We start from the raw sequence: 20,561 nt of genomic DNA on the forward strand, positions 1-20,561 counted from the left end.
TTGGTATGCAGCGGATTTTTCTACGTTTTTGGTTTGCATCGTTAAGAACAATAGATGGTTCTATGAATGGTAAATAAAAAAGACGACTTGCTACACTCGAACCGCCGTAACAATCAAAATTTTGAAGAAAAAATAGAATTTTTGTTCCAAGTTATAGGGGAAACCTGAAAAATACTCCATATTTTTTTACAAGACATTTAATAACTGTATTTTTTTGGAAGAGAAATATCTCATTTAAATATACTTTATTTTAATTGTTGGTGAGTTCGAACATGTGATTAACTGCTGTTAAAGATGTTACATATTCTATAAACGATATGAAAGTTTTACGGAAAAACCCCGAAAAAACCTGAAAAACCTCATCTAGTTTTAATTGGACGTTTTGATACCCAACTTTTTTGACGGGAGGAAAAATACCCCATTTGCACAAATTTCATCAAAAACCTCATATTTGTATTTTATTGAATTTGAAACCGCTACTTAACAGCTTTTAACAGGTATTGCATAATCATTAATCGATGTTCAATGTTAATCGTATGTGATTATAATTAAAAAACCGCCTTCCGGTGTACTACAGGTTCAAACCTAGTTTAGATGTGGTGAAGATAGTGGCTTTTCCTACCGAATGGCCAGCATTCTCAATTTATTTGGAAGAATTAAAATCAACAGTGAAAAATTTTCAACTTTCTCTTTATTTTTTCTTCTTCACGTGCAAATGTAAAAGTGGATAATGTGATAATAAGAATTTGAACCTAATCGCATTTATTCACTTATGTTAACACTATTCTACCCAAAACCATTGTAGATAGTAAATTTTGAGAGATTTTTTTAATTATTAGGTGAAAGTGATAGAAAATGATGCACTCGACAAAGTTTTCTTAAATTTGAAGTTATATATATACAAATATATATATATATATATATATATATATGTCCTCTTTTGAAATCATTATACTACTTCATCGTTCGAACACAATATATATATAAGTAACACATAAAATGACATTTATCTAGACCCCAAATAGAAATTCTTGTTATTATATATTTAAAAGTTCCCATAACATCCTACACTTAATTCACTTGCTGAAAAGACATAATAACCAACACTTCGAAATATATTACATAACAAAACCCATACTTCTATGATCTATTTATATGTATTCTTAGAAATCTATTAGCTAGGTATCACCAGGTTTTGTTTCTTCACCTCCCATTGAGAATAACAGCTTGAAGAACCAACCCCTTTTCAATTCATGTCAGTGTTGAACAGAGAGTATATGAAGTCTTGTTCAACCTATTGAAGAACAAAATTAACCAAAAAAATAAATCATAAACTTCAAATAAAACTATATACAAATAATATTTTATAATTTTATGAACGTTATTATATCATTTACCTGCGTGTCCACGAACAACAAATTGCTAATATCTTGGTTAACATCTTGGTCCTAATAAATCGAGTCCAAATTTTAGAATATAATTAAAAAAAATTTCATTAATATAATCATTATCATAGCTAGATAGAAATATTTTATAAAGTTATAGGTACCTGATTCTCATTAGGGTTCATGGTAAAACTTGGAGGATGGATCTCTAGAGCAGTAAAAGTGTTGGAGGTTTCTCCCTTCACAACGAAAGTCATATATTATATATAAGTTATGATGACATAATAGTTTTTTAATAAATAGTGTAATTGCTAAGATCTCTTATTTATATTATTTAAAATACCTGATTTACATTCACAGAGGTCATGTCACCATCATCTTCAAGAGATAGAATCTGATTCAGTTCAGCTGAAAAATTTGATGATAGATCAAATTTGGTGGAAGCCTCTTCTCCTATATGTTGTTGCTGCATGCATGCGCACAAACCAAATTTTAAATACACAATATCAAAATAAGTATATAAACCACTACAAAAGTTTGGTAAAACATATATATACCTTGTTTTGATCGAGTTGAAAGTTGTAAGGAAGCTCATTAGTCTTGTCCAGCTCAAGATTTTGATGTGTAGTTGCGTTTGCATGGGGTTGAAGGTTATATGTAGTGTTCTCGTTGTTTAAGAACGATTGCATCCCGTAGGAGACATGGCTAAGTCCTGGTTGATTTGGAGTAAAACTTCCAAAGCTACTCATCATGTTAGTGTTGAAATTATTACCAATAGTTGACGATGGCCCAAGTTGTCCGAATCCATGAACTTGAGATGTTTGGCTGACTTTGTTGGCCATCTCATGTGGTTCATAAAAGCTTCTTCTTTCCTCGTTTTGAGATGCTTGGTTAAGGAGACTGATGTTGCTTTGGATGGGTAGCGTGAAGTCTGATCCAGATTCACTACGGTGCGGCTCATAAGTAGACGATGACCCGTTCATGTAGTTGTGAGGCATCGGGTTAAAACTATCTGGCGCACGTGTGTCAGACAAGAGTCTCGACTGCCCAAACCCGTGTCCGGATTTGGAATAGAATGATCTATTGTTAAGACTCGTGTCATACCAAGAAGTAGAGGTTGTACTATGGTTGAAGTAGGGATCTTTGATATGAGTATATCGAAACATCGATTCCATGCCTCTACCTGGCTTAATGCTCATCAAACCTTGTTTCGCGACTTTCTTCAAGAATATCCTATATTTCTGAATAACATAGCAAACAATTTTAAGTTATAGAAAGATATACAATTGCTGTAAAAAAAATACAATATACACTATAATTAATCTATAGTTTTAAACCTTCGTTAAACAATGTTAAGGATAGGTTCAGAGAGCAAATAAACTTAAAACTTGTAGATTTTGTGTATAATTAAAGAATGAAATATTTTTGTCTAATTCAAGTGAATATAATAGACTTTTTACATAATTTAAAACATTAAAATCAAAAATTATTTTTGAAAAGAGATATCAAACCTGTAAATGGCTGGCTATGTTCTCTCTTGTCAAGTCCGGCACATTCATGAACGCTAAGATCTTCTTTGGCACAGCCTCTTTGGAAGATTAGTAAACAAAAATAAAAGATTAGTTAAGTCTGTATAATATATAGTATAACCTAAATTGTAAGAAAATTAATAGTGTATCATGTACTTAAAAATTTGATAAAAAAATAAACACTTACTATCAAGACCGATATGTCGAATAGCTTGTAGGAACAGGTCCTGAAGACCATCCGTCCATGTAATCTTAGGCTTCTTTGGGGGCTGCGACGAAGACTCACCATCCTCACCAGGACTACCATTAGGTTTTCTTTTCCGATTTTTTCTTGAATTATCGGTACTAAGACCACTTCCATTTGTACTGATCAGGGATCTTGAATCGGGTTTAGATGTGCACTTCTTCTTGGTCTTCAAGATATTAGCTTGTTCAGGAAGCATCTTGAGCTGTTGGGGTACATTAACACATGCCTCCTTGTGGTTTGGTTCACTCCATGACTTACCATTCCTCTTGGAGGTTAAAGCAATTTGGTAAATTTTTGGTAAGTCTATTGGTTTTATTGGTTTGGCAAGGAACCCCATTGCTCCACAAGTTAAACTCTCTTGCTCTTTGTTGGTGTCCGATGACATAACTTTAATTTTACAAGAAATGTTAAGAAGTAAGGTTATATATATGTTACAAAATAAAGGAAAAAAAAAAGATTATTATTTTTGTAAAGAAAAAATACCTATGAATGGTAAATTCCCAATTTCTTCAGAGATTTTTCTTTTGAGTTGTAGACCGTTCATGCCAGGCATGTAATAATCTATGATTATGAGATCAATATTGTTTCGTTGATGTTTTAGAGTAGACAATGCTTTGAATGGGTCTCCTTCAGCTATAACTCTGATGTCCATAATTGATGGATCTAAAACGAATTTATAAAAATAAATTACATAAAAATAAACAAACCAAAAAACTATTAGTTTATGAAATAATTAGAATAAGAATACCTAAACTGAAATTGTAGATGTGAGCATGTAATTAGGATTCAAATTAGGATGATTTTTTTCAAAAAAATAAAATGGAGTCCAGATGATTCTAAAAGAGAATTGTTAAATTGCAAAATATATATACCACCTTCAAATTTTGATTTTGAATGGCTCAAATTTAAGTGTTATTTATAAATTTGCTAATTGTTTCTCCAAAAATTGTATTTCATGCCCAAAAAAACATAATAGAAAGAAAAAAAAAAACTAAATGAAATTACAAACAAAACATATATATAAAAAGATCTTACCTCTGTATTTAGATTTTTCAAGCATGCGTGAGATAACTTTAAGAAAAACTGGATCATCATCCACAACCATGACATTGATTCTCAAGACAGAACTTTGGTTGTGGAAAGATTCAGCAAAAGCCATTTTACTAATCTTTGTATAGAGTTTTTTTTCTTTTTCTTCAAGTATGTATGAACTATTTAGGTTTCACAAAGTTCAATATATAAAGGCATGTAAAGTAACACGCATATGTAACATTTGGCCAAATTGTACTGGTGTATGTATATAAGTATTATTTGTAGAAAGAAATAATAAAAATAAGTTAAATAAAAACTTAACTTTATTTACTACTTTAATAATAATAATAAAAAAAAGATAAGTTGAAAAAAAAAGAAAAAGTAGATACAATAAAATATTACCATTGCTCAAAAAATACCGTGTGCTAATTAATTAAAAAATCTAAGCTAAAGTAAGAAAAGATTAATGTTATTTGCCAAAAAAATTATGGATAGATTGAACCCCAAAAAGAAGTGTGTTTTCAAAAAAAAAATATTTAAATTTTAATTGTTTCTCCAAATATTTTTTTTTCTTGTTGAGGATTGATTTTCATATAGATTTTTAACATCTTAGTTGGAATTTCATATAGTAGTCGTAAAAGAGTCGCAAAATTGATGTTTGCGACTGTTTTGTGACATTTTTGAGATTGCAAATGACTTGTTTTTTTGTAGTGACATATATATGAGATTGAAAAAGAATGTTGATGTAGTTAAATTTGTGTATCCAAAAACCTGGTTTACTACATCTTTGATCTTCAAATTTACATAATGCAGCTACAACTGAAATTTGGGTACATGAAATTTATTTTTGAGCTTTCTGTTTTTTTTTTATGATAGAAGAATATTTGTGATTCATTGTTTTTGTGATTGTATAATATGTTTCCCAATCCCGCACCAAAACCCACAATAGTCTTTTTGTTTCTTGGAAGAGTGAGATACTTTTACTATTCGGACATAACTATGATTGAAATTGCAGTAAACGACTTGAATCAAATCTCTTAATCTCGAAATAAATATTTAAAACTATTTAACAAATACTGGGATATTGAAAAAATCAGAATTTGATTTCTTCAAAATTTGTCCTTTCAACTCATTGATAACATTTGATTAAAAATGGTATCTTAGTGTATGTTCAATGTTCTACTAGTAACACATTCCGAGATCAAGAGATTTTTTCAAGTCATTTTACTGCGATTTCAATCATAGTTATGTCCGAATTTGATTTCTGAATTTTTTTTTCTTTTAACTCATTGATAAAATTTGATTAAAAATGATATGTTAGTGAATGTTCAGTGTTCTACTAGTAACACATTTACTTAATTCTAATAACGAATGTTTAGGGCTCTAACTTCACACTAATAATCCATAAAAATGATATTAGTGCTGAATGTAGAAGACAAAACGATATTACTTATTGAATTAGCTAGGCCATCGTGTGCAAACATATCGAATATGTTTAACTTTTTACTTAAAGAGTAACGTGCTTAATTTAATATTACATTATTTGATTAAAAATATATGACCTTACAAATAGATAATATTTTTTTTTATTACTAAATTTGTATAATACTTTAAATGCAACATATATATGTGAATATAAAAAAAATGTTTTTCAAAAAGATTGTCATATAATGTGAAGATTACGTATGTCAAAACGTCGACTATACTATGATATAACAATCAACTTTGAACCGTTATAACTGATAAAATCAGAAATATTTTTGCTATTGGGATACTTCAACTTATAGTTATGGTATATGTAAACTGTTTTGGTACTTAGTATAACGACACAAACTAAATATTATAATGATAAGTAATTCATCAGTTAAATTTTAGTATTTTTCTATATCCAAATTATTAGTTTCATGTAAACATATATCGAATAAATTACTAAAACAATTTTCCTATCTGAAAGTGTGAATTATAGTCATCAAATAACCACATTCTTTATAATAATACTTTCACTAGTTTAAATAATTTCAATACTTGCAATCTTTAATAATTTTAACATAATGAAAATAGTCATCTTTCAAAAATTGAAAATAGGTTTCTAAAGTGATTGTATTTTACCAAAGATGATATATTTTTTTGTTTGTTTTTTTTTTTTTTTTTCTGTACAATGTATTTATTACAAAGATGATATTACTGTCTTTTGATTCTCAAAATTTCTTCTAAATCCAAAATTTGTTTTCATCTGTAATCGAAAGTCAAAATCTAGTCAGTTTTATTTTAACGTCGTTTAGTGTAAAAGGTTATTTCAACTAGTGTCCGTTAAGGAAACTTATGCAATAAAATAATTATATAAGTGATGAGAATCTAATATGTGACAAAAAGGTAAGCTGCATGCAAGTACAGAGATTTAATTAGATGAGATTTTTGATTATTGGAAAACTAAAGTATGCTTTTAATTAGGCAAAAAATAAAGGAGTAATTATTAACTTCAATAAATAAAAAAGAGAAAAGAACAAATATGCTTTATAACCGTAGTAGTGACAGTTGCGACCAAGATGATGAAATGAACACCAACACTTTAAAAATATCTAAATTTTCTTTATTAGATTCTAAAAGAAAATGTATTAAATTTAATCCCACCAAAAGAGTATAATTATTAAGATTTTTTTTGGTTTTCTCGAAAATTAAAAATATTATTTAAAAAATAATAAGAAAACAATTATGAATCTTAAATTAAAAATTTGATTTTAGAGTTATTTTTATTGGTATATTTAACTATTTTCATATTTTTCTTATGTCTAAAAATTTTACAATGATGATTATCAACATCTTATGAGCTGATGGAAAACTATATTAAACACAATTTTTTAATAAAATTTTTTATCTTAATTTTGTTAAAATAAAAATTATCTTTAATGACAATGATATGAAATCCCAATTTATTAATTGAGAAGAACTATATATATAATATATAACCTTAGACTTTAATGTTGGGGTAAATAGTCATTTATAACATATACAATTATGAAAGTACAATTTTCTACCTTAACATTAATACAATGTCGATTTCTACCCGAACTAAATAATGTTTTTCAAATAAACTATCAATCTTTTGAAAGGCCCCGACCCGGATTCTCGACGCAAGGGCAGATGGAAAATGATCCCTATAATTTTGACGAGACAATCGGCGTCAAAACAGCTCCTTACAAAAACTGCCAAAAACTAGAATTTAGATTCAACTAACCCATACTTCAATTACAAACCACAGTCATATGAACGTACTTAAGGTTCCAAAGTACCTTACATTCATAGACTCCAAATGGATAGGCCACTTGACTCCACCTCCCAGAACAAGCTTCAACTATTCACGTATCACAAACACCACCTCATCTTGGTACTTAGTCACACAACCAACCACCCCTAAACGACCAAGTAACAAAAGAGATGGACTGGAATACACCATTTTTATCTAGCCACGGACTCCGCATCACCAACGATTCGCTTTGATCCACATTGGCCAGCCGTAGTCCAATAACAACAATTATGGCTAACCCTTTGACTTCCAAACAAAAATCCAAACACTCCGAGCACCTCTCACCGAAAAACAATCTCACACAAAATGCTTCGCCAACGCTAACCACTGGTGCTGGTCAACAACCCCACTAGGCATCACAAGATCTAGTGTTGATCGGTACCTCCACCCGGTGTCGATCGTCATCAATCGTGAACCAATCGTGAACAACATACATGGTGTCGATCGCCACCAACACACTTGACATGACGAATTCGATCTTCCCTCAACAAATCCTAGCTCCCAACATCTATGATCAACACAAAAGATATGCTGGTAAGCTACTGGTGTCGATCCCCGATATCACTCGACACCCAACCTACAATAGAAATTTCCCAATCTCCTTCGAGGAATCACATGTTTCGCCATCTTAGCTTTAACCTCTTATTCTTAGGCTTCTCATTACTTGTCCGCCGACCAAGACTTTACTCCCACGGTGAAACCAACCTTGTTGTCTCAACCATCAATACATAAACCCACCATTTGATAAGACACCTATAGCACCACAAAGCTCCTTACCAATCTTCAACCAAATCAAATTTTGTTTCACTGTCTAAATGTCCAGAGAGGACTTCACAGTTAAGAGTTAAGCGTGCTTATGATGGAGTAGTCAAACGATGGGTGACCTTTCCGGAACTGGTTGTCTGAACTATGTGAGTGAGGCCAAAACACATGGAAATATCATGTGGTGATTTGTAAGGACAGTAAATAAGTCTTTAATCCTCAGGGACGTAGCTAACCGTCCGTCGGATATTAGTGGGCTCATGGACCTAGTGAGAGGACATAAGGCCCATTAAGAGAGGTGTGCGCCTGTGCTGAGAGTGAATATGGGGCCCACTAGAGAGGTAAAGGTAAGGGGGTTACAAGTGTTATCAAAGCCAAACAAGTGTGGAGTCAAGTGGACTCACACTATCAAGGGGTGATGATCGTTCTATCCAACGAGGACGTTGCGGTCTTTTAGTACGGGAGAAATGTGAGACCCCAATTTGCGGAGATGTTTAAATGAATTGATTTGGCCAACTATGTCATCAGGGTGCACATATCTTTTCGGTCAAGGGTCCTCAAAGAACTCTACAGTTAAGGCTGCTTATGCTGGAGTAGTCAAATGATGGGTGACCTTCCTGGAAGCGATTGTCGGAACTATGTGAGTGAGGCCAAAATATAGGGAATATCATGTGGTGATTTGTAGGGATGGTAAATTAGTCTTTAAACCTCTCAGACATAGCAAACCGGCCGTCAGATATTGGTGGGCCATGGGCCTAGTGAAAGGATGTGAGGCCCATTAAGAGAGGTGGACCCATGGGCTGAGAGTGAACATGGGGCTCACTGGAAAGGTGATAGCCGGGGAGTTACAACTGGTATAAGAGCCGAATCAAGACAAGTGTGGAGTCAAATAGACTCACAGTGTCTACGGGTGACAAGTAGGCATGTCAATCGGGCTATCCCGGCCTGGCCCGGCCTGAAACCCGTAAAGCCCTCATATACATGAGCCCTGCCTGGCCCGGCCCAAAAAATTTCTGAGCCTATATTTCAAAGCCCGGCCCGTCCCGGCCCTAACAGGGCTACAGGGCTTTTTGGGCTTTTTTGGGCTTTAGTTACCGATAAAAAAAATCTATTTCAAAGTTCATAATAGTATTTCAAAAACTATATTTAAATGTCTACTATAAAAATAATGCATCAAATTTTAAATAACTTATCAATATTCAATAAAACTAACTTAATTTAAGAGAAATAAATAAAAGCCAAATAAATTATTTACACTTTAACCCAATAAAACATGGAACTAAAATACTTTAAAGTATATGATAGAGTCAAAATTTAATATATATTTTGATGATTTCAAAATCATGATACTTATATATATATTTAGTTTTAGCTTTGTTCAGTTCTGACCTATATAAATAAGTGAAACTATAATAGATAAAAATTTTAAAAGTAATAAGTAAGGCTAGTAAGTAAATATGAAAACTATAACATTAATCAAATCTTTTAATCAAACTAAAATATTAAAAAAAATTGAAAATATATTTGTTTAAGGGCTTTTTGGGCCGGTTCGAGCCCGACCGAACTAAGCCCAAAAAATTCTTTAGCCCGAATGGGCTTAGCCCAAAATGCCCGGTTTTTTCTGGACATATATATTTAAGTCCGAGGATGTTTTTCAGGGCCGTACCAACTAGCCTGCGGGCTTTAGCCCTAATTGACATATCTAGTGACAAGTGAGAGGACGTGAGACATATTAAAAGAAGTGGATCTATGGGCTGAGAATGAACATGGGACCCACTATAAAGATGACAGTCGGGGAGTTACAAGTGGTATGAGAGCCGAATCCAGACAAGTGTGGAGTCAAATACACTCACACTATGAATGTGTTAAATATACACAATTTATGTACGTACAGTATCATGTTTTAATTTACTGTACTACTTCATCTTTCGATCATACATAACAAATGAAATTTTTCTATAACCCAAATACAAAGTTTTTTTTTTTAAGTTCCCATACATAACATAATATATTAATAATACACTTAATTAGCTTTCTATAAAGACACTTAAAAATATATTACATAACCAAACCCATACTTCTACGATTGCATATATTTTTTCTTAGAAAACTATTAGCTAAGTATCGCCATAGCTTTTTTTTCTATCACTTCCCTTTAAGAACATCAGCTCAGAGAACCCTTCTCAATTCATAAAACTGTTGAATATAGAGTTCATGAAGTCGTCATCAACCTATAGAAGAACACAATTAACCAAAAACTATTTCAAAAAATTATATACAATAATATCTTTTAGTTTTTTGTGAACGTTATTAATTATATCATTTACCTGTGTGTCCAAAATCGAACAGTCTCTAATATCTGGATTAATATCTTGTGCCTAATAAATCAAGTCCAGGTTTTAGAATTAAATAAAAAATTTAGTTAAATATAACTATGATTATGGCTACATGGAAATGTTTTAAAATGATATAATATGTAAATACCTGGTCTACGTTGACAAACCAATCACCATCGTCTTCAAGAGATAGAATTTGATTCAGTTCATCTGAGAGATCAAATTTGGTGGAAGCCTCTTCTCCTTCATGTTGTTGCTGCATGCGCACACCATTTTTTAAACACACAATATCAAAAATGTACTTCATGTATATATATATATATATATATATATAAATCATTAAAAAACTTAAGGTAGTCAAGACATATATATATATATACCTTGTTGTGATCGAATTCAAAGTTGCTGATGTTGTAAGGAAGTTCATTTGTCATGCCGAGTTGTGGGTTATGTGCAGTGTTCTCGTAGGAGAAGTGGCTAAGTCCTGGTTGATTTGGAGTAAAACTTCCAAAGGTACTCATCATACTATTGTTGACATTATTACCTAACCCATGAACTTGAGATGTTTGGTTGATTATGTTGGCCATCTCATGTTGTTCAAAAAAGCTTCTTCTTTCCTCGTTTTGAGATGGTTGGTTTGGGACACTGAGGTTCCTTTGGATTGGTAGCGTCGAGTTTGATCCAGCTCCAATATGTTGTGGCTCGTACGTAGATGGTCGGTTCATGTAGTTGTAAGGCATCTGGTTAAAATGGACAGGCGCACTTGTGTCGGACAAGAGTCTTGACTGGGCAAAGCCGTGCTCGGTTTTGGAATAGAATGATCTATTGTTAAGACTAGTGTCATACCAAGAAGGAACATGTGTATAGTTGTTGAAGCAGGGCTCCTTGATGTGAGCATATCGAAACATCGATTCTATGCTAGATCTACCCGACATAATGCTCACCATACCATTCTCCGCAACTCTCTTCAAGTATATCCGATATTTCTAGGGTAACATAGAAAATAATTTTTAAGTTATAAAATGATACAAAATCTATAGTTTTAACCCTTCCTAATGTTAATGAGGATTTACTATTGACTAAGCATAGGTTCTAAAGGCAAATATACTCAATATTTGTAGATTTTGTGCTTATTAAAGAATGAATATTATAGACTTGTTTCCATATTAAACAATCAAATCTAAAATCATTTTTGAAAAGAGATATCAAACCTGTAAATGGCTGGCTACGTTCTCTCTTGTTAAGTAGGGCACATTCATGAACGCTAAGATCTTCTTTGGCACAGCCTCTTTGGAAGATTAGGAAACAAAAATAAAAGATTAGTTACTTTGTATAATATGTAATCTAACCTAAATTGTAAGAAAATTAATAGTATATATATCATGTACTTAAACATTTGATAAACAAAATAAAAACTTACTATCAAGACCGATATGTCGAATAGCTTGTAGGAACAGGTTCTGAAGACTATCCGTCCATATAATCTTAGCCTTCTTGGAGGGTCGCGACGAAGACTCACCATCCTCAACAAGACAACCATTGGGTCTTCTTTTCAGATTTTGTCTTGAACCATTGGTACTAAGACAACTTGCATTTGTATTAGATGAGCACTTGTTCCTGGTCTTCAAGGCATTATCTTGTCCATGAAGCATCTTGTGGTTTGGCTCACTCCATGACTTACCATTCCTCTTGGAGGTTAAAGCAATTTGGTAAATTTTTGGTAAGTCAATTGGTTTTATGGGTTTGGCAAGGAAACACATTGCTCCACAAGTTAAACTCTCTTGCTCTTTGTTGGTGTCCGATGACATAACTTTAAATATGAAAGATTTGCTTAAGAAGTAAGGTTAAATATATCTTCTAAAAAAAACAAAAAAAAAAAGATTATTGTATTTGTAAATAAAATGTACCTATGACTGGTAAATTCCCAAATTCTTTGGTGATTTTGCTTATGAGTTGTAGACCATTCATGCAAGACATGTAATAATCTATGATTATGAGATCAATATTGTTTCGTTGAAGTTTTAGAGTAGACATTGCTTTCAACGGGTCTCCTTCAGCTATAACTCTGATATCCATAATCGATGGATCTAAACCAATTTATAAGAAAAATATTACATAAGTTTATAACTCTGCCTTAAATTGTATTTCATGCAAAAAATAATAGAAAACAAAACTAAAAATGATATTACAAGCAAAACATATATATTATAAGATCTTACCTCTGTATTTAGACTTTTCAAGCATGCGAGAGATAACTTCAAGAAAAACTGGATCATCATCCAGAACCATGATGTTGATTCTCAAGACAGAACTTTGGTTGTGGAAAGATTCACCAAAAGCCATTTTACTAATCTGTGTATAGAGTTTTTGTTTTTTCCTTCAAGTATGTATGAACTATTTAGGTTTCACAAAGTTTAATATATAAAGGTGTGTAAAGTAACACACAAATGTAACATTTGGCAAAATTGTATTGGTGTAAATATAAGTATTATTTGTAGACAGAAATAACATTAATAATAAGATAATTGCAACTTAATTGTATTTACTATTTTAATAATAATATTAAAAGGATAAGAAAAGATGAAAAAAAAGGAAAAAAAAATACAATAAAATACTACCATTGCTCAAAAACACTATGTGCTAATTAATGTAAAAAAAATTGCTTTTTTCAATAATATATCTATTTTGTATTTTTATTGTTTCTCCAAATTTTTTGTTTCTTGTTTAGGATTGATTTTTATATAGACTTTTATCATCTTGGATAAGTGCTATAAAGGGAAAATATTATATTATTGGATGTAGAAATTCAGAAATAAGTTATGATTTTTTTTTTTTTTTTGATATTGAGTTTGAAACATATATCAAAATAAATTTGAAATTTTATGATGTAGTTACTTTGTATATCTAGAAACCCAGTTTACTATATCTTTGATCTTCACATTTACATATTGTAGGTAAACTAAAAAAACATTTTTGAGCTTCCTGTTTTGCTTTTTTTGAGCTTCATGTTTTTAATTCACTGTTTTCGTGCATTGCCGATGCGAATAAAGTTTGTTGTTTTAAACTTATATGGAGGATTGTTTCAGCAAAGCACTCTCTTTGGGTGAATTGGGTTCAACGACAGTTGATTCGTTCTGGTTCGTTTTGGTCGGTTAAGGGAAACACAAAAACCGGTTCATGGATGTGGAGAAAGTTTTTTTTTTTTTTTTTTTTGAATAATCAAAGAGGTTCTGGGCAGAAGCCCATACATCCCCTCAGGTCCGAAACCAAAGCATGTTATATGGTTTCGTCTCAAGCGCTACTCGAACCGGCGACATCTAAGCTTTTGCCAGAGATCTTTACCAGTTGAGCTGTTAGCACTTGGTATGTGGAGAAAGTTACTCAAATACAGATCAGAAGCTCGTGAATTTAGTAAAATGGAGGTGCATTGTGGAGAACAAACCTCGTTTTGGTATGACAGTTGGAGTACTCTAGGCTGCTTATACGATGTACTAGGTGAAAGGGGATTCATAGATTTGGGAATCAAGTCAAAATCTACGGTAGGAGAGGCCGTGTCATCTCATAGGAGACGTCGACACCGATTTGAGATTTTAAACAAAATAGAAATCTAGTTGGATAAATATAGAGTGAGAGACCACATAAGTGAGACTGATCATGTAGCTTTGTGGAGAGACACCCCCAAGTTCACGACTAAAGCTACATGGGAACAGATTCGCCGTGTGGGTCATGCAACAACATGGCATGAGGGAGTCTGGTTCTCAAATGCTACTCCCAAATTCTCTTTTGTTGTTTGGTTGGCTACTCATAAGCGTCTCACGACAGGGGATAGAATGCAAGTTTGGAATGTGGGAGCCTCATCCACGTGTGTGTTTTGCCAATCCCCTTAGAATCTCGAAATCATTTGTTCTTTGAATGCTGCTACTCCTCTCCTTACAACAAGGAAAACACCAAGATGGACTCCAAGTTTGGTTTGCTTCGAGACCACAAATTTAGATCAATATTAGAGCTGTTTTTTTAATCTATTTCAATAACATGTCTACTACAAGCTGCATATATTGTAAAACAGTTTTTTTTTGGTTGAATAAATTTAACATTCATTCAAAAAAAAAAATCACTGTTTTCGTGATTATATAATTTGTTTCCCAATATCTTAATTTCGAAAAAATATTTCAAACTATTTAACAAAATTTGGGATATTGACAAAATTCAGAATTTGATTGTTGCGACATTTAACAAAATTCTAGTATGCGCTTAACTTAACAAAATGTTTAGGGTTTTAACTTCATACTTTAAACAGAAGATGATAATCCAGAAAAAATATTATTAGTACAGACCAGACATGACTAAATTACTTACTGAACTAGTTCTTTTTTTTGGTAGAATACTTACTGAACTAGTTGGATTGGGGCATTGTGTCCAAACATATCGAATACGTTTAAATTTTATTACTTAAACTAGTGATGGACCCGCACGTACGTGCGGAGTTATTTTTACCATATTACGATTTTTTAAGTAGATGCTATTTTGGTAAAATTTTGTTATATGAGTTTATTTGATAAACTATATATAGATATACAGTTGTAAAATACAGATATTGTATTACATGATAAAATTTTAAAATTACAATTTTAAAATTATTTAAATGAAAATGATAAGTGATATTACATGTTTATTTTTTAAACCAATCAAAACATTTCTAACTGTTTCCTTAGAGATGTTCAATCGGATTTGGGTTTGGCTTTAGTTTGAATTGTTTTATGTGTAGTTTAGAATGGAAACCCGTCCTGTTCCTTTCCGTCTCGTCCTGACCCGTCCCGTCCCACCCCGCCCCGCCCCGTCCCGTCCCGTCTGTCATAAAATTTATGTTCCATAATCGTGTTTTTTTAAAACATAATCATTTGCCAATGTTTATTATAAGAAACTTGGTAAAAGATTTAGACGGGATACCCATATTCCTCGTTTAAATATTTATTTTTATCAAACTAATAAAAATCTAATTATCAATCTAAGTCACATGCTCCCACCATTTTCATTCACAATGCACTATCTGTAATCATAACATACACAATCCTTGTTCGATTTTTAATTTTATTGATCTTTCAGTTTCATCTTTATTTCTCGTTACTTTCTTCAATTCAAAGATTCATGTTTTAGCCTTTTTGTTTTCTAAAGATTTAGGTATTTCTATTTTTTTAATACATGGATTTATCGTAGTTTTGTTATCCAAAGTATACGTTATCTTCTTGTACCTGTCATTTCATGTCTAAATAATTGAAATAAGTAGGAAAGTGGAAATTAAATTTAGCAATTTAAATTACATGTCTCTGTATCGTACTCGTAGTTTTATATTTGAAAGTTGAAAGTGAATTTAACTTTATGACCGTGTCTCATAACAATTATATCTAATCATGTTTTATTTTTTTTATGTGAAATAATTCAGATAATGTTTGTTTCGAATTATATGTTCCCGTCTCGTATCCATTCCTATAAGTTTATATATTTTTTAATAAATAACACCATTTACATGTAACTAAATATAATTTTAATATATGTAAAGTTTCATATAAATGTCCAAAAGTAGAGATTTATACGTCCCAAAGTTGTATTTTGTTCAATATTTTGAGATTTTAAGAATTAAAATTAACTACCAATTTTTTTTTTTTCACCCGGTTATCCAAAACTTATATATCATATTTGTCAAGGATAGTTTAAAATTGTACGTATATGTGAGATAATGTTTGTAGATATTTATTTATTATATCATTTATATCATACCAATTTGACATTTTATTTGTTTTCAATTAGATTAAATCATTAAAAATATAATCCATTTATTATTTAAAAATTGGTAATAAGTCGTTAAAATCATTTAAATGTGATATATCCACTTGTTATTTAGTTTTAATCTTAATAGAAATTCTATATGTTTATAATCTCAAAATGTAGTTTATGATTTGATAAAACAATTATTTAATATTTGATAATAGTAATGATATGGAAATTGCCAATGGATGAAGATTTATTTTGTTAAGATTGTGTGAAATTAATAAGAAAAAAGAAGTTTAGAATAATCATTAACTAACGGTTTGACCAAATAAAAATCAAATCATTAACTAATTGAATTAATGATAAATTTTGTAGATATCATTTGTGCTATAATTGCTAGATTGATTTTTGAATATGAATATTTTTTATGTGAAAATAAGAAATTTATGTGATCTAGAATGTTTATTCGCATGATTTTAGCAAACAAATATTTAATTATTGATTTAGTTAAATTTTATTTATATTAAAAAAATTATATAATTTTTTAAAATTTTATGATATGATCAGTTATGTATATATACTATGTAGAATTTGATTAGTTGATTATTTCATATGCTAACATATTTTTTTATCTTTTTTTTTATTTTTCTAAAAAATGTTATCTTTGTTATTTTAGATATATGATGATTTTGTTTTATTAGATTTCATTCTATATAAATTATTAATTTCGAAATTTTATTAACATATTAAATTAATAATAAATATGTTTATGTATATTCAAAATATATTTGTTTACATATATTTAGTTTTGAATTTAGTTGTCCACTTTTTATGGTAAAATATTATTATGATTTCCATAAATATAGATTGTTTTTGTTTTTTTTTTGTTTTGCTGTCATTAATTCTGTTTGACAACTGGTTTTATTTTCATGAAATGTTTTTTTTAAATTGGAGGGTGTTTGGCTTTAAGTTGTCCTTCCCAATTAATAGTATAGATAGTAACCTTACAAATAAATCATATTTTTATTACTAAATTTGTAATAAAGTTTAAATGTAACTTATAAATGTGAATATCACTCAGAAAAATAAATTATTTTAAAAACAATTGTCAAATAATGTGAAGATAATGCGTATCAAAACGTTGACAATACTAAGATATATAATTAACTTTGAAATATGTTTTGTGATTAATTAATATATTTAATAGAAATCAGCTTTAACTGCCGTTTAAGAAAAGAGAAAAATAAACAAACAAACTGACCAAGATGAAGCTAACATTAATTATTTTATTTAATTTATTGGATGCTAAATATAAAATAGGAAAATCATCACATCACAAAGGATAATTATTAGGATTTTGTTGGGGTTTCTCGAAAATTAAAAGGATTTTTGTAAAACTAAATTTTTTTTAAAAGATATTTATAAATGGTTTTATAGCATTTTGTTTACCAAAAATAAACTATAATATCAAAACACATAGTTTCATGTTTGTATGTCATTCATATAATCTCCAATTATTAAGAACTAAAAATAATAAGAAAATAATTATGAATCTTAAATTAAAAATTCATTCTAGAGTTAGATATATGTTTAATCAATGACTATGTAATCAAATCCCAAATTATTAATTGATAAGCAGCATGCATATATATATTATATAACCTAGGACCTTAATTTTGTTAAGATATTACTTTAATGAGTTGATATATTTTTGTGGATTATACATGTATTAATCTTTAATGAATCACGTCTTTCACAAGTTTGCGATGATTGAAAAGACTGATAAACTTTACGAACACCTAAATGTATTTGAAAATGAATTCAATTAAAATTTACGAGCACTTTTTGAAAATTATTTTCTTGATTTGAAATAGAGTTTTGACGGCTCTTACAATTATACTGCTAGTACTGCATATTCATTGCAAATTTAGTTATGGATTTTGTCTTCGCACGTCGGTCGCAAATTTATGATGGAAGTGTGAGAAGAGTACACCGTCAAAAATTTCGAAGGAATTTTTAATAATATGACATTTATAGCACATGTCACGCAATTTCATCGCAAATTAACGAGAGAGTATTTACCTTAAAAAGTTTCCTACCATATCGATTGTTTTCTTGTAATGGCAATCCAAAATTTAAGATTCAGCTCATCAAGATTTTGAGAAAAAAAACTATTAATGAAACTAAATATTTGAAAGCATGAAAACACATAAATTGGAAACCAAATCATAGGAAAAACATGTAATGAACTTAAATTTAGCATCTAGTATATGTCCAAATTTAGTCGGCTAGTTAAAATGTAATTTTATTTTTACTAAGAACTCTTTGATCTCTCTAAATCCATCCGTAATCAATCAACATAATTTTATTTATATATATCATGTATGCTGACTCAATTTCTTTGTCCTCATATAAAATTCATTTTAATACAATCAAAAGGACACATATAGAATGCACATTAACACAAAGAATACTATTATTAGATGAATGGAGAAGAACGGAGCTTTGAGGGCTACGGAACGTGATGCTAGTATGATAAACGTCAGGGAGAAGGACCACCCACCACGAGATCCGCCGGACTCTGGGGGTACGTGGGCGCAAAGGGCAGCTGGTGGTGGTGGTGGTGGGAGGATAGTTCCGGAATCGGTGTTGAATGAATAGTTTGTCGAGGCGAGGTTGAACCTGGAATTTCAGGACGTAGAGGATGGTGAACCGGTGTTCACGATTGGGGAGGAAGTTGTGGCGGCTATGAGTGATTTTTGGAAACAGCGTATGTTTGTGAAGGTGCTTGGCAAGAATATCTCCATTGCCGCGATGAGCAGAAGGTTGAAGAAGATGTGAAAACCTAGGGAGGCGATGCACGTATTGGACATGCCAAGGCAGTTTTTCATGGTGCGATTTGAGATAGAGAAAGAGTATTTGGAAGCATTAATTGGTGGTCCGTGGAGAGCGTTTGGTAGCTACATGATGGTGCGAGCTTGGTCTCTGGATTTCGACCCGTTATGGCATGAAATAATGACCACACCTGCTTGGATTCGTGTGTCTAATATTCTAGTGATTTTCTACCAGAAAACAATTTTAATGGGGATGGCTCGTGGTTTGGGGAGGCCTCTAAAGCTGTATTTGAACACGATGAATATTGAACGTGCTAGATTTGCCAGAATTTGTGTGGAGGTGGATCTAAGAAAACCATTGAAGGGGAAGATAATGATTAATGGAGATAGGTATTTTGTCTCCTATGAAGGGCTGAACTTGATTTGTTCGGGATATGGAGTTTATGGCCATCTAGTTCACTCGTGTCCACGACGTGCGCCAGAGAAAGAGGTGGTGGCGACTGCTCGGATGGAGGTAGAGTTGAACAAGTCCACGGTTCAAGTGGCATATGGCTTCACGGAGGTGAGACAAAAGAGACAAGGGCCGGGTTCATCGTCGAAGTCACAAATGCCGGCAGGGGCTGACCGAGAATGCGGACGTAATCTTCGAGAGATTCAGCCGTCTAATTTTTGAAATGTTGATATTTCTAATCGATTCGAAAATTTATGAAAGGCGGTGATTGGTCCAAAACAGAGGGAAGAAAAATATTGATTTGTCGGTAAATAAGGAAAATGAGGTTGTTCTCTTTCAAGCAAGGAAACAGAAGATTGTGGTGCACGCTAGTGAGGAAAAACAACTAATTCGGACCGATAGAATTAAAGGAGGCCCCCGTTATGGGCCTAGAGATCGTAAGGCCCAACAAAATAAGGAGATGTTTATGGAGATAAAACTAAAATGAATAAGCAAGGACGGCCCGTTAGAGGCCTAATATTTGGCCCAACTGCAGATGATAGTCCTTCTGCGGTTTCTGGTGAAAGACTTAGAGTGGAGACGATGAATGTGAGATGTCCAGGCGGAGCATTCACGATAAATGGGAGTGAACATGGGGAATGCCAAGCTATTCCGAGTCCGGGAATGGTGGAACAGATGAAGCATCGAGCTGGGGCTGCGAATCAGATGGAAGTATCGGATGGAGGGATTCCAAGCGACTCGTCTGGGAAGAAGACGGGAAGTGCCCAAGCCTAACGGTGTTCCCCGGGGGTTCTATATCAGATTGCAAAAGAATTAATGAATTGTCTATTATGGAACTGCCGAGGGTAAATAAACATAATTTCCGACGTTCTATTCGCTATATGTTGAAGAAATTTAGGACGGATGTTCTTGCTA

The 20,561-nt window shown here is 31.7% G+C and overlaps 3 protein-coding genes and 1 long non-coding RNA gene across 4 annotated transcripts; 1 reads left to right on the forward strand and 3 right to left on the reverse strand.

The window, feature by feature from the left end:
• Positions 1–962: 962 nt before the first annotated feature.
• Positions 963–4,345, reverse strand: LOC17878017 (putative two-component response regulator ARR21). Its single transcript, XM_023779205.1, has 9 exons — positions 4,197–4,345; positions 3,645–3,824; positions 3,102–3,548; positions 2,897–2,973; positions 1,943–2,626; positions 1,729–1,851; positions 1,550–1,624; positions 1,398–1,448; positions 963–1,294 (listed from the first exon to the last, which is right to left on the reverse strand). Exons 1-9 carry the CDS (start codon positions 4,318–4,320, stop codon positions 1,247–1,249), a joined length of 1,809 nt encoding a protein of 602 aa, XP_023634973.1. The 5' UTR covers positions 4,321–4,345; the 3' UTR covers positions 963–1,246.
• A 5,961-nt stretch (positions 4,346–10,306) lies between these two features.
• Positions 10,307–10,832, reverse strand: LOC111829750. Its single transcript, XR_002833105.1, has 3 exons — positions 10,744–10,832; positions 10,587–10,637; positions 10,307–10,490 (listed from the first exon to the last, which is right to left on the reverse strand). It is a non-coding gene; the product is annotated as an uncharacterized LOC111829750 (long non-coding RNA).
• An 8-nt stretch (positions 10,833–10,840) lies between these two features.
• LOC17879958 (putative two-component response regulator ARR21) lies at positions 10,841–12,938 on the reverse strand. Its single transcript, XM_023778492.1, has 6 exons — positions 12,815–12,938; positions 12,503–12,682; positions 12,016–12,405; positions 11,807–11,883; positions 10,960–11,581; positions 10,841–10,851 (listed from the first exon to the last, which is right to left on the reverse strand). The coding sequence occupies exons 1-6, from the start codon at positions 12,936–12,938 to the stop codon at positions 10,841–10,843; spliced, it is 1,404 nt and encodes a 467-aa protein (XP_023634260.1).
• A 6,279-nt stretch (positions 12,939–19,217) lies between these two features.
• Positions 19,218–19,868, forward strand: LOC17880066. Its single transcript, XM_023778493.1, has one exon. It carries the CDS (start codon positions 19,218–19,220, stop codon positions 19,866–19,868), a length of 651 nt encoding a protein of 216 aa, XP_023634261.1.
• Positions 19,869–20,561: the final 693 nt, after the last annotated feature.

Source organism: Capsella rubella, unplaced genomic scaffold (genome assembly GCF_000375325.1).
Source record: "Capsella rubella cultivar Monte Gargano unplaced genomic scaffold, Caprub1_0 scaffold_7, whole genome shotgun sequence".
In the NCBI taxonomy this organism is placed as follows: Eukaryota; Viridiplantae; Streptophyta; class Magnoliopsida; order Brassicales; family Brassicaceae; genus Capsella; species Capsella rubella.

Excerpts from the sequence above, each read along its gene's own strand:
- LOC17878017 (XM_023779205.1), bottom strand. The coding sequence starts at position 4,320 with ATGGCTTTTGCTGAATCTTTCCACAACCAAAGTTCTGTCTTGAGAATC. Across the intron at positions 2,627-2,896 it reads ACATAGCCAGCCATTTACAG|AAATATAGGATATTCTTGAA; the intron begins GTTTGATATCTC and ends TATGTTATTCAG. Across the intron at positions 1,625-1,728 it reads CCTCTGTGAATGTAAATCAG|GGAGAAACCTCCAACACTTT; the intron begins GTATTTTAAATA and ends TTCGTTGTGAAG.
- LOC17879958 (XM_023778492.1), bottom strand. The coding sequence starts at position 12,938 with ATGGCTTTTGGTGAATCTTTCCACAACCAAAGTTCTGTCTTGAGAATC. Across the intron at positions 12,683-12,814 it reads TGAAAAGTCTAAATACAGAG|ATCCATCGATTATGGATATC; the intron begins GTAAGATCTTAT and ends AAATTGGTTTAG. Across the intron at positions 11,582-11,806 it reads ACGTAGCCAGCCATTTACAG|AAATATCGGATATACTTGAA; the intron begins GTTTGATATCTC and ends ATGTTACCCTAG.
- LOC17880066 (XM_023778493.1), top strand. The coding sequence starts at position 19,218 with ATGCACGTATTGGACATGCCAAGGCAGTTTTTCATGGTGCGATTTGAG.